This window comes from Temnothorax curvispinosus, unplaced genomic scaffold (genome assembly GCF_003070985.1).
Source record: "Temnothorax curvispinosus isolate PA1 unplaced genomic scaffold, ASM307098v1 QBEX01014901.1, whole genome shotgun sequence".
Classification (NCBI taxonomy): Eukaryota; Metazoa; Arthropoda; class Insecta; order Hymenoptera; family Formicidae; genus Temnothorax; species Temnothorax curvispinosus.
In genome coordinates this window covers 546,985-559,812 of record NW_020224681.1, presented here as the reverse complement: position 1 = coordinate 559,812, position 12,828 = coordinate 546,985, and the positions used below count along the sequence as shown (strand labels likewise).

Genomic DNA, 12,828 nt, shown 5'->3' with positions numbered 1-12,828 from the left:
ATTATTATTATTATTATTATTATTATTATTATTATTATTATTATTATCGTTATTATTGCAAATCTAACTGTCTTACAGCATTAAAAAGAGGTATTAATAAAATACTATTGAAGATAAATAGATTATTACTTATACAGATATAAAACTCATTGTAAGTGCAAATTAAATTACTAGCGAAGTCTATACTTTGTTATATATTTTTCAGTTCACTAATATATTGCTTTTGCATTAACAAGTTTAGTATAAAGTATAGTATATATACCGTGACTTTTACATCGAGATTTGCGTTTATCAATTCGTTGCATAGACTCGCTGCCATGCCAGTGATAGCAAATTTACTGGCGCAATACAAACTCACTGGTGCAGTAACTTTTTGAGCATTATGTCCCGCTACACTGTGAATAAAGCAAATATATGACGGTTATCAGTACCACAAAATAAACTCGACTCTTATTTGCGAATTTAAGAATTATATGGAGGATTGTCAAAAACATATCCATATTACAAATATACATATATAACTAATCTAATAAAAGTGTAATTATATATAAGAAAGATTGAACAAATCGCATTAATGCACTATGTAATTCGTATTGCAATGTTTATTATATTGTATATCACGGTTTAAATCTTTTTGTTTGGCGAAATATAAAATAATTTTATCCCAGCAAAAAGTGTTAATATTTGTGAGTATTACACACTTTTTTATGTGTAGTAAATTAATTTAATAATTTTAAATCTTGCATCTTATGTTAGACTTGCAGATTTTGTTAGACAGCAGAGAAAAAGAAAGAAAAAGAGAATAAAAGCGCGCGCGCGTATATTCACAATCAGTTTGGTTTGTATAAAATTTATTAATAAATTAAAATTACAAAAAGTTTATGTATTGCAAGTAGTCGGTGTACAAATAAAATACTTATTTATGATCACGGCAAAATTGAAAGTAAATTCCAGTATTTATATTTATTTCACATTTGATACTTACCTACTAATATTAATGATATGACCCGACGCTTTACGCTTTTTGACGGACTGCACTAATTCCCGCGAACAAATCGCTGCTGCAATCACATTCACGTCCATAATCTCGCGATATGTCTCCGTTGATCCCTCTTTCAACAAAAACCAATAATATAGCTTGTCTTTCACATAAAATCAATTTAAATATTTGCATAACAAAAATGTCATAAGGAAAACTTCTTGATCTTATATATATAGATATAGGTATGCATGTGTATATCTAGTAGACTTAAAACATCTTGTATAGGTTTCGGTGTTACTTGACAAATTTTTTGCGATTACATCGCACACACATTGAAAAAAAAAAAGAATAACAGAATTTACCTATAATCGTTTCGTTTGAGATCACCCCAGCGTTGTTGATCATTACGTCAATACCGCTTAATCTTTCCTCCGCCCATTTGAACACTTTGAGAATGTTCTCTTCTTGTCGAACGTCACATTGCATCGTATACACTTCGGCCTTGAACTCACGTTTGATATTCTTCGCCAATTCCTCCAGCTTTTCCAGTCTTCTCGCTACAGCGATCACTTTCATTCCATTCTTCGCGAGTGCTCTCGTAATCTGTGCACCTATTCCGGCACTTGCCCCAGTGATCATCGCGACTTTTCCTATCCAACGATCCATCGCGACGAAAATCTCTCGCGTAACTGTCGACCGGCTAAATTACTCCAGTCCCCTTTAAAGTCTAAACGCTTACCCACACCAATGACTCATCAACTCACCAATGTTTACCGCAACGGTATACCAATCAACGATCAAATTCATCCATTTCAATGTGTCAATCGGAGACTGGCCGATTAAGGCATATCTAGAAAATTTGTCGGAATTGTAAGATTGTGTGGCCATTTGGAAAAATAATTTTATATGTATATTGTCACTAAATTTTATACAAAATGTATAAAGATTGTAACAACTGTTAAAGACAGATTCCTAAGATCAAGGCTATAACAGTTTTTTTTTTAGTTATAAACATTTAAAGTTAGTGAATTAGGTTGCCCAAAATTCGCGTGTTCAGGTATGGTACTTACAACTTGTAACGCACAGTGCTAACAGCGAAAGCTGACTGATAGCCTCCTTGGTAGCTCAATATCGACATAAAAGATTACATATGCAAAAATAGTGAGATTGCTTTTACTAATATTTGCGTAAACGCATTGTCTACATAATAAGAAAGTACACAACATATCTGTATATAATCGATGATTTTAATGTAACGTAATAAGCTCGTTAAATAATAAAGCGCATCTATAATTATATGTTTCATCAAGTAATTAACTTGATCTGATGCCGGGTATGGCCATCTCCTTTCATCAGTACAGTAAACTTAAACAGGATCAATGGGATAATGTGATGGGATACGGATCGCTTGGAGGAGACATCCTTTTACCGAAGGATTAGCAAACTCGTTAGCTTGGTCAACTACGGTCTGCTCCTATCAATGTATAGCGTGTCGTTTTGCGTGGTAGAAATGCTCACTTTTGCCTCATATAGATGTCGATTTAGATGTCGGTTGTACATATAAGCGTATAAAAATAAAACAGCATATGAGACAATTTTATGCCTGGTTTCATAAAAAATTTTACGAGAAACCAAAGGAAACCACAGGAGGACAAGCGAATGAGACTTAAAATTATAGGGGGGAGGGAGGAGAGAAGCTTGAATAACACACGTTATAATCAAACACACTTCTTTCACACAGTTCTTTAGTTCAGCACAACAAATGTCGAAAAGTGTGAAAATGATGACATGCGACGATATTTTTATTAAAAATAAAATTAAGTTATTAATAAAAAAAAAAAAAAAAACTGACGCTACACGAAGAACGAGCCAGATCTTTCAAACATTAAGTCTAATAGTTCTATATCTAATATTCTTTAATTTTAATTGTTTATATATATCTCAAGCTTCATCTGGATTACCACCGGAAAATAATCACTGAACGTTAACGCCGAACGATAAAACTTTTAATTTCGAATACTATAAAAAGAATATCCGATCAAATAATCAAATGTTCGTTTCCTCCGTATATCGGTATCCTATATCAATAGCTTCTCCCAACATGTACACAAACTCTTTCGATATAGCGACGACTGCGACAAGCTTATAGAGCAAGGTTGAGTTCATGCGATCGAAAATGGGACGATACAAAATGTGGGTTATCGACAAAATTCCAAATCAAGAAGCAAATGCGCGGAAGGTCGCGGTCAAAACGACGAACAGTACCAATGATAGTGGTTGGGAAGAAAAGATTTTGAAAATTGCTGATGGTGCTGCTCTGAAGTGCCCTTCGTAGTGAGTTTCCACTTCTAACTCGTTTTCGCTCCACTTGCCAAGTTCCTACTCTTATCCGCACGTTTCGCCTACGGCTTATATTCCAGAGGCGCATCTGTCTTGTAGCAAGAGTGAGAAATATTAGGCTCACGAATTCTAAGAATCCACGACCCTGTCTCTTTCTCAACACAAAAGAAACCGAAAGAAAAAATGTAAGAAGAAGCATTTAAGAGAATTAGATCATTTTTATATTATATATTATTACGTTCGAGCAAATTAAGAAAGAAACATTTAATTATTGTATAAGATACAATCACAATAATAGAATAAGAAGATTTGATAAAATTAATGATACACCACCTTTTATTGGCACCGATCAATCGTTAATCAATCTCGTTGATTGTTTGCTCCAATCGACCATTCGTCATTTCGAATTGTTACTTTCTTGTCAATACCTATACTTAGGATTTTTCCCTATATTGATTTTATACTTTTTATATTTTCAGTTATTAGTCGTTGAAGTGTATCCTGAATATTGATAACATAAATGTACTATTTGCACAGTATTATCTCTTGAATTAAAACTGATGATTACTAAAAAAAAAAAAAAAAAAAAAAAAGTTTGATAGCTTTAGCAAATTTAGTATAAATAGTATGTCACATAAAGTATATTACAAATTTGATTAAAAATGCGTCGCAATGTATGTTTGCGTATTTGACTAGAAAAATCAAATCTCACGTCTCTGAAAGACCCGCATTTTAGTACGATCTAATAAAAAGCCACTGATGGGATATATATAAGTATAGAGGTACTAGCTCGGCTGGCGCGAGCCGAGAGAGAGGTAAATTCGTGGGATCACTGTTTTTGTCATGCAGTTCGTATGACAAAGACAACTATATCTTTCTCTCGGTAACATGCGTATGCGTTTTGCACAACAGAGAAAGAGAGGGATCCCACAATATCTATCTATATATCTGTCTCAGGCTCATTTTCCGTCTACGGGCGTAGCATCGCAGTGCCCACTCCATATTATTTATATCTCAGTGGGAAAAGCAGGGAAAAACATAAATTGAGTCCTATATATGAGCATCGACATGATTTCCGAGAAGCGATCCACTCAATCGTATCAATTTCTTTTTCCAATAAATATGATGGAGGCGAAGAGGATGGAAGCTGAAATAAATCTATGTTATAATATTTGAATATTCGGTTTGTAAAATGTTGTTACGATTAAAAGTAGGACGAACAGAAATGAGAAACCGTTTTATGTATCTACGTAATTAACTTTAAGAATAACTTGTCAGAATAAATCGCTACTAACAATAGGAGAGTAGCATTGCAAATGCGTTTTCACTTGTTAGTTATTACACTTGTTACACTTTTCATTTCGTGAAAATTTCCCGTTGAGCAGTTTTCACTTCTCTTTGTAAGTCAGCAGAAAGCGCAACAAAACTTTTCTCCGGAGAGGTGTCACATACGACGCGAGGATATTTATGACAAAAAGAAAAAAGAAAAAGTATAAGTACTACCTATTTCCGCAAAAAACTTGCACGAGTTTGCATGTCCGTTTAATCGCACGTGACACGATGATGATGCTCATTTATGAGAAACGAAGGCAAAAATGGAATACATTTATATATATGTATTTCATTCTATTTAATGCGCTTGTTGATATCATTAATTTACTATATCATTGCGCGAGACGTATAATTCTGTTTTAATTAAATTTCTGCAGTCCATGTAATCGATCACAGCTGTCTTTGACCTATGCTACAATATCTAAAGTTTATTTAGGTCAAAAAATATCTTTGCAAATATTTCTTTTTATTAGAGTCTTTAATGATTAACAATGATTAACTCACTCTCTCTCTCTCTCTCTCTCTCTCTCTCACTCTCTCTCTCTCTCTCATCTCTCTCTCTTCCTATGCAATTTTTCTATGTAATTTTATAGCTCATAAAGGCTGTGAGATAGGTAGAGAAAATAGGAAAAGTAATTAATGGCAGCAAAACAGTGCGAGTCATTCGACTGCGACGAGCTACAGTGGTATAATGAGAGTAAGAAATGGGTGACTTTCGTAGAGATTAGATTCGGATAGGAAACGATAGCGCAGAGATTTCTGTTCACGGACGAGGGATTAAAGATCTACGAGTGGTCCGCTTGGGATTAAAGTTAGATTATACGGACAAACACGCGAATTATGGAGAGCTGCGAGTTGAGTTGCCATCAAGTATACGTTATGCGTCTGACGGTTAGTTGGAAAGAAATTTCGAATTTTGATGCAATTATGTTTGGCTAATCGTTTATATACTAAACAACTAAACCATAAGATAGACAGAGAGAGAGAGAAAGAGAGAGATTAATCATATACAAATTTTTTATAAGAATATTATAAATAATTATATAGATTAACATAAGTTACAGATATATACGATAAATAAAATATTTAGTGAACTAGAGAACGATAATGGACAACGGATATATTTTGGCAATCAAAAATGTCTTTTTCCGTATCATGCGCTGCTTTACTTACCTCTTTGCCCTAAGTCATATTATCATACTGCTGGTCGAGATTGGTATTGTTGTCCGAGACACGGTACGATTCGTGAAAAGAGAGAGAGATATTTCCTCAAGTTCCGGAAGGAAACCTGAGAAACGCGATACTATGCCATCTTGGTGCAAGAAGTTTTGTCTGTTTTCCCAAGTTCGACATATGATATCATCTACGTACTTTTCGCTTTATGTGCAAATTTGCAAGTTTTAAAACAAAAGCGAATACTTCTTATTAGATGAGAAACGCATGTGATGCCTGTGATCTAACAATCTAACTTGATGATTAGATCTCCAATGTGCCTTATACACTCTATACATTATGCCTCATATATTTATACATATACATGTATAAATATTGATATATATGTAGATTCTAGATGTAAAATAATACTTATTATAGAGGTACATGAAATTCTTTAACTAAGTACACAAGATAAGCATTTGGTAATTAACCTTGTACTAAAATTCTGTAAAATCTAATTAAATTTATGTGAGCACAATTCTATTTTGAATTATCTATCAAATTAAAGCAAACATGCACACACATTATTTCGTTATTTTAAATAAGATACCAGTTGTTTGAAAAATTATAAAAAGGGTATATTTAAAATAGCACTCAAAGAATCTATTGCTATTAAAATTTAAGTTAGGTTTTTGGAATATTCTGTATAGTGTATACATATAGTAGAGCGAGACGAAATAAATTTCGCGTATCAGGAAACGCGTCAGGATGTGTCGCGCATCCTGTTTGGAGTTGGCGGAAATTGCGAGTTCCGTTAGTAGATCTGGTCCGATCGAAGACATCTTCGATGACGGAAGCTCGCGATTGTCTCAGCTAGTCTACATCGATTTTTTACGAGCTTCCGATTTTGAATAGATGCCGGTATGAGATTCACTACGATCGTGAAAATATCGTGACCGATACATTTGTCATGATACATCTTCGTGACGTTCTCGTTTAGAAATGATCGGAACTCGTTCTTCAAGGATCGTAAATCGCAAGGATCGCAAATGGAAATGCTGCCAACAGATCGCTTCAATTATTCTCCGGATATCTTGGTCTTTTACACGTTTCGACAACTTTGATAATAAAAGTTTACTATGTATTACTTTGTGTTATACATTAACATATGTCTCTTATTACTAATTTAACTTATAGATATAAGAATAACAAATGCTGCATAATCGAATTTTAGAAACTATACTTTTAATTATAAAGTTCTTTTTTAAAATAAAATAACATTAATAGTCGTAAAATTATTTTTCAAATAAAGAATTTAATATACTACGATCGCGTTTTTAGTATAGCAAATATTTCGTTATCGTATAAGAATAACAAGAAGAAGAATCAAGTCTTGTTTGTATTTTTTTGAGAACTTTTTTGCATTTCTTTCGCAATCGAGAACACATTTAATCGTTTGTGATCCACTCGTAACTCCGTAATACGATGAATTGAAATATTAACGTGCACATACGTGCCTAACACGTCGTTTTGCAATGGAGAAGCCCGTGAGTTCGAGGACCCTCGCTCACGAAAGATTGACACGCAATTAAATCGCGTCCGATACGATCTCCACACATCGAAAATTTGCCGTTATAAAATCTGTCGTCACCGTCGCGATAATCAACGCTTGTGGATCGCGATCGGCGTTAGCAACAAGTTCAATATAAAATCCAAATTGTTCCAACAAATATGAGAGACATAATAATATAACTGAATTTTCATATAATATGCATAATTAATTTGTCGCAGAAAATTAGGATTCTATTTATATATATTAGGGGAAAAGGAATTTTTATATATATATATCTAAAATATATCCATCTTATAGATGAAAAGCGATAATTGTATAGAAGATAGGTACGCAATAGTTTAAAATAACAAACACTATGCTGATGTAGACTTTTACGAGCAAAAGTATCCGTTTTGCACAAAACGATATATTTAACGTTCACATACGTGATTCAAGAAATATCTTCCATTTGTCATAAGAAATTGTTCGAGATACGGAACGACATTACGGAAAATATATAAGTGATATGTGCACCCTATGAGGATATCCTTACGCACAAGGTTATCCCGTTGTGAAAATTCTGATCCTACTGGGACGACGTGCACAGCTTTACCAGGAAAGGGTCTCATATGGTTATTCTACGAAAACGAATTGTATGCGCTTTCGTTGAAATCCTGATATAAAGTGGCCTCGACCCTCGCTTCGTTACCTTGTCGCGATTGTCTTAGGAACTTTATGTTAACTTTACCAGATAAAATCTGATCTTTATTGTCAAAAAAACATAAAAATCAAAGAATTAATGTGTAAATTTATATTTATATATTTTTCTATATATATAATTGTATAAACATATAATTTTAGCATATATAATATATATATGCATATGTGTGTGTGTGTGTATAAAATACAATAAATATGCCACACATATAAGAAATGTATAATATAATATACACAATAATATAATATATATTATATTATAATTATATTATATATTTTTTTGTTTTCAAAAATATATATAACGTCAATCATTAATATTGACAATTTTAATCTTTAATTGGAAATTGAAAGCATTATTTATTAGCACACATTAATTCTATATACTTATTTATAAATCTATTCTAAACTAATACAAAATAAATTTTACTTTGACATAAAATATAAAGAAGCACCTACGATCGTGGTGCATTCGATGTGGTTTTCGTGCTGCTAGGAATTAAATTTATGGCAACGAAGAATATATTAGATTCGTAATTCTGATCATTGATACGCGTCAACCTAATCGATGGTAGAAAACGGCATCGTTGATATTTCCGGCAGACAACGAGTAACCGTAATGTTCGATGCGTTTCCGACAACCCGGGGACGTAGTTCATTTTCCATACGAATTTATTCGCATTCAAACTTATGTACCATCAAGGTATGTTTTCTTGAATGTGGCTCACAGACAGGATACCCCTGTCTTTCCTATATAGGAAAAAGGCCATTAATCTTGGATAATCCATTTTCGTTCGCTGTTCTTGTTATTGACTTCGTAAAACATCCGTGCCAAATAAAACTATTACACAGTTAGCTAAAATCTTCAAGTGAGGTTTCTTTTAATGCACACTCTTAAATTTAGATTACGTCAAAATCAATTTTTTCTTTTTTTATATTTCTTTGTATATTAGAATTAATTTCAAAGTTAACTGTAAAGAAATTAAACAATTTTAAATCATCGTTCATGCGTCATATATAATTGTAATTTGTATGTGGTAAATAAAGTAAGCTATAATAAACTCGGCACGCACATATTAAAGATACCGCTATCGGATAAGGAGATTTATATGAAATTCAAAAACTCTGAAAGAATGGAGAATCGTGCGAGCCCCTTAATGCATTCTTGAGAACGAAAGCAAAGTTCTGTGTCGCGATGAAATGTGATGTCGTAAAATGAGTTCTGTCATTCTGCACTCGTCCGCAAAAATGTGGTCAAGTGCTTACAATTGATTGATTACTTAAGAGAGAATTCTGTAGCAGAGTCATATCAGAGATCATATATCATTCAACATTTTTACTGCATTTCTTTACAGTTGAAAGAAATACAATAATTAATTTCAGATCAACCGAAAACGACGTCTTAAAAATTTAATTTTTATAGAATAAATTATACATACACATAAAATTTAATTTATTATGAATGAAATATACAGCAAGCGTAATCAATTTATAATATTATATATTAGGATTTTCCTCCGTATATATCAGTATTTTAATATAAATACTTTATCCACTACCATTTATTAAGTTGTAAAATATAACGATCGAAAACATGAAGATAGAGAAAGGGGCGCAAGCTGGTGGGGATTGACAGTGGAGGGCGGAAAGCGCGGCGTTTCTACCCTTCGTCAGCTGTCCCGTTTGGAGCAGTCAGTGCGCGTTGTGGCTTCGCCACGTGCTTCTCGCGATCTTTAGGTACCCTAGGCGATCAAGATCCATGCGTCGGAACCTTTTATCATATCCTTGTGTGATGAGAATCAAGATAAAAATATTATCTAGAAATAATTTTATCTAACGCATTTGTGAGTAGTTACGAGAATGTCGAGGGCACTTTCGCTATCATCGTGACCTCATGTTGCAAAATTTTCAAAATGCCAACGTCTCAAACACGTGCGTTTGGTAAGTTGTTTAAAGATTTGAGATTAACTTATCTAAATCTTAATAGAATTTCGATGTATTCTAAGTATACTAAAGTAATATCTACGTTTTAATTTGTGCAGTTTTATCTGAAAACGTTGAAGATATCTGTTCAACTGAATATTTACAATAACTGCAAAATTTATCAAGTATTTTAAACATTTCAAAACATTATTTCAAAATTTACAAACATGTTCTCTCTCCTTCTCTCTCTCTCTCTCTCCTTTAATTTTGTTTTTTTTTTTAATTATACATATTAAGAATTTAATAAAGCCTTTAAAACATTGATCAATTTCGTGAATGTAACTACATATATATATATATATATATATATATATATATATATATATATATATATATATAATGTCTATGCTGTTAAAAAAAATAAATTTTTATATTCTACAACTTTTTGATCACAAGCTGTTATTACTAAAGCATTATTAAAAATTCCAATCTTATTTAATAAATAATTTGTTTTAATTGAATAAAATAAAGAGTGTTTAAAATTATTACAGTTTATATTGTTTTGTAATAAAAAATTAATAAAAATGTCATTTACAATAACAATTTATATAATATATAATATTCTACGCAAGTTACCTCGTCAATAAGTGTGCAATAGATTTTGAGATTAACTTTGCGGACCTTTCTCATCAGAAGATTTCGAGAACGTTCTTTAATTTATCTGTTGTGTGAAAAAATTGTACAGATCAACAATAAATATCCAAAAATATTGTTGAAATTTCATAGAAATGATTTTCATTTATAATATAATATTCTGTCTTTCTAATATAGACGTATATCTTCATTACATATTATCCTCTCCTATTAATTATTCATTACGCTATAATCCACTCATTTCACTTTTAGCCGTCACTCAAGCAAATAACGGAAGCGTGCGCATTTGTGAACTCGACACGTTGAAGCGTATTTTAATGAAATTTATTTGATAAGCGAGGTAGAATGTGAACTAGGAGTGTTTAATATAGAAAAAAATCAAAATCCTTTATATCTGAAATATTCATAAGGCAGAAGTCTCAAAAAATGATTGAAAAATGACATGAGATGTAAATACATATCAAGAATCATATTTGATATAAAAGAGTACATATGATACATGCATTTGGCAAATTTGTAAATCTAAAATTGGAACGATTGCTTGTACTACAATTTTTATAAATTAATTTCTTTCTGTAAAAATATAATATAATTTGTACTTAATTTTTTTCTATACACATATAATAGTTCAGTATATGTATAATTGTTAACTGTACAACTACACGTTGCATACAAATGCGTCAAATCAAACAATGGCTTGTTTTGATATTACTCGGTGTACAATCGAAAAATAAATATGCTGGTAAAGTAAAGTAATGCTTTCTAGAAAACTTTGCAGGCAAATAAAAATCCGATTCGAGCAAACTTAGACAACGTCCCGTACAGAGAGTCAAACGAATATGGGAAGCAAACTGTCGTGCCCGCCGCGGAAAACTTTGCTAGCAAAGATAAAACGCCATTGGCTAAACCGATAAACATCAGAAAGCTTTAGTCACGTTGAAAAATGCGCCGCGCGCCCGCGCCCGCGCCGGTTCGAGGCTTCGCTCAAACGTGGTGAGAAAAATCCCGTAAAAAGTGACGCTCCCGATAGTATCCCGCCTCAACAAAAACTTCCGCACTTTGTTCCTGGAGTACTTCCTGGTATTTGCCCGTCATACATTTATCGGCTCCCAACGCCAATGACGAGAACGAAAGCGCCGATGATATGCCGAAGAGGCATCACAAACGAGCTTCGCTTCAGAATACACGGAGACAGTTTGTCTATACATACATACTATATTTCGTGTTGGAGAACTTCATAAATCATACCGATGCCAATGCGTCTTGGACAGCAAATCATGAGAAGAAGCGCATTTGTACCATAAAAACTTTCTGAAATGTTGCATTTATTTATTTGTTTATCACAAACGATTTGTAGATTTCTGTGGCCGATTTGATAAATTTGTCAATCATTTTTTCTTGTAAAATAAATGTTTCTTGAAAAATATTTTTTAGTAAATTAATTTCTTTGCCAAAAAATGCTCTGAGTAAAGCTATAATGTTCAAGTACCTATATATGAAGTAATAATATTGCAGCTTGCAAATGTTGAAAGTAAACGTCATCGCGTTTAAATGCTCTTTCAAGAAAATAACATATCTAATAAAAATGGGATAGTCTGTATAAAATACACAACATCATCCATCACACATGCATATTTATTTTATAAGTTACCCGGACCTTATAAAACGTTTACAAATTTATCTCTCGAAACAGTAGACATTTTGGTACAGAAAAAAGTAGAAAACAAAAAATAGACAAATATATAACCACCAAAAAGTAGAAGATTGTACATTGACAAATGCAGAGTGGGATAATACAAATAAAAGAATGTGATCAGTCTCTCGAGTTTTCCAGGGTGCTCCCGCTGTTGCTGTCGTTCGGCTCGCGAACTCTTTCAACGTCTTTGTGTACTTCTTGATGCGCCACGTTGCATTCCATGGATCCGTGATCCTCGTCACATTGCTGCCTGTCGTTCTCGATCTCCTCGGTCGGATGCTGTCGCGCTTGCATCGTTCGTTGCAACAGCTGCGAACTTGGAGCTCGAGGCACTGATCTACCCCTCGATTTTGCGCGCGCCTCTTTGCGTTTCGGTATTTTGCGTTCTCGACACAATGATTTATTTGCTAAAATATAGATCGATATAATTACAATATATATATATATATATATATATATATATATATATATATATATATA

At 32.8% G+C, this 12,828-nt stretch overlaps 3 protein-coding genes across 4 annotated transcripts in view; 1 reads left to right on the top strand and 2 right to left on the bottom strand.

Annotated features, from left to right (window-relative positions):
- Nucleotides 1-1,767, bottom strand: part of LOC112465115 (farnesol dehydrogenase-like) — a 2,992-nt gene extending 1,225 nt beyond the window's left edge. Inside the window, exons 1-3 of the mRNA XM_025032513.1 lie at nucleotides 1,345-1,767; nucleotides 986-1,112; nucleotides 263-395 (exon numbers count right to left, since the gene is read on the bottom strand). Coding sequence (XP_024888281.1) covers nucleotides 263-395; nucleotides 986-1,112; nucleotides 1,345-1,648 — 564 coding nt within the window. The 5' untranslated portion in view covers nucleotides 1,649-1,767. The remainder of the gene's footprint in view (nucleotides 1-262; nucleotides 396-985; nucleotides 1,113-1,344) is intronic.
- Nucleotides 1,768-9,786: 8,019 nt separating this feature from the next.
- LOC112465091 (gamma-aminobutyric acid receptor alpha-like) overlaps nucleotides 9,787-12,828 on the top strand; it is a 19,670-nt gene continuing 16,628 nt past the window's right edge. For both annotated transcript variants that reach the window (XM_025032467.1, XM_025032466.1), the window contains exon 1: nucleotides 9,787-10,016. The gene's annotated coding sequence lies outside the window, so the exon portion shown is untranslated. The remainder of the gene's footprint in view (nucleotides 10,017-12,828) is intronic.
- Nucleotides 12,192-12,828, bottom strand: part of LOC112465126 (pre-mRNA-splicing factor CWC22 homolog) — a 3,008-nt gene continuing 2,371 nt past the window's right edge. Inside the window, exon 6 of the mRNA XM_025032528.1 lies at nucleotides 12,192-12,755. Within this exon, the coding sequence (XP_024888296.1) occupies nucleotides 12,466-12,755 (290 nt within the window). The 3' untranslated portion in view covers nucleotides 12,192-12,465. The remainder of the gene's footprint in view (nucleotides 12,756-12,828) is intronic.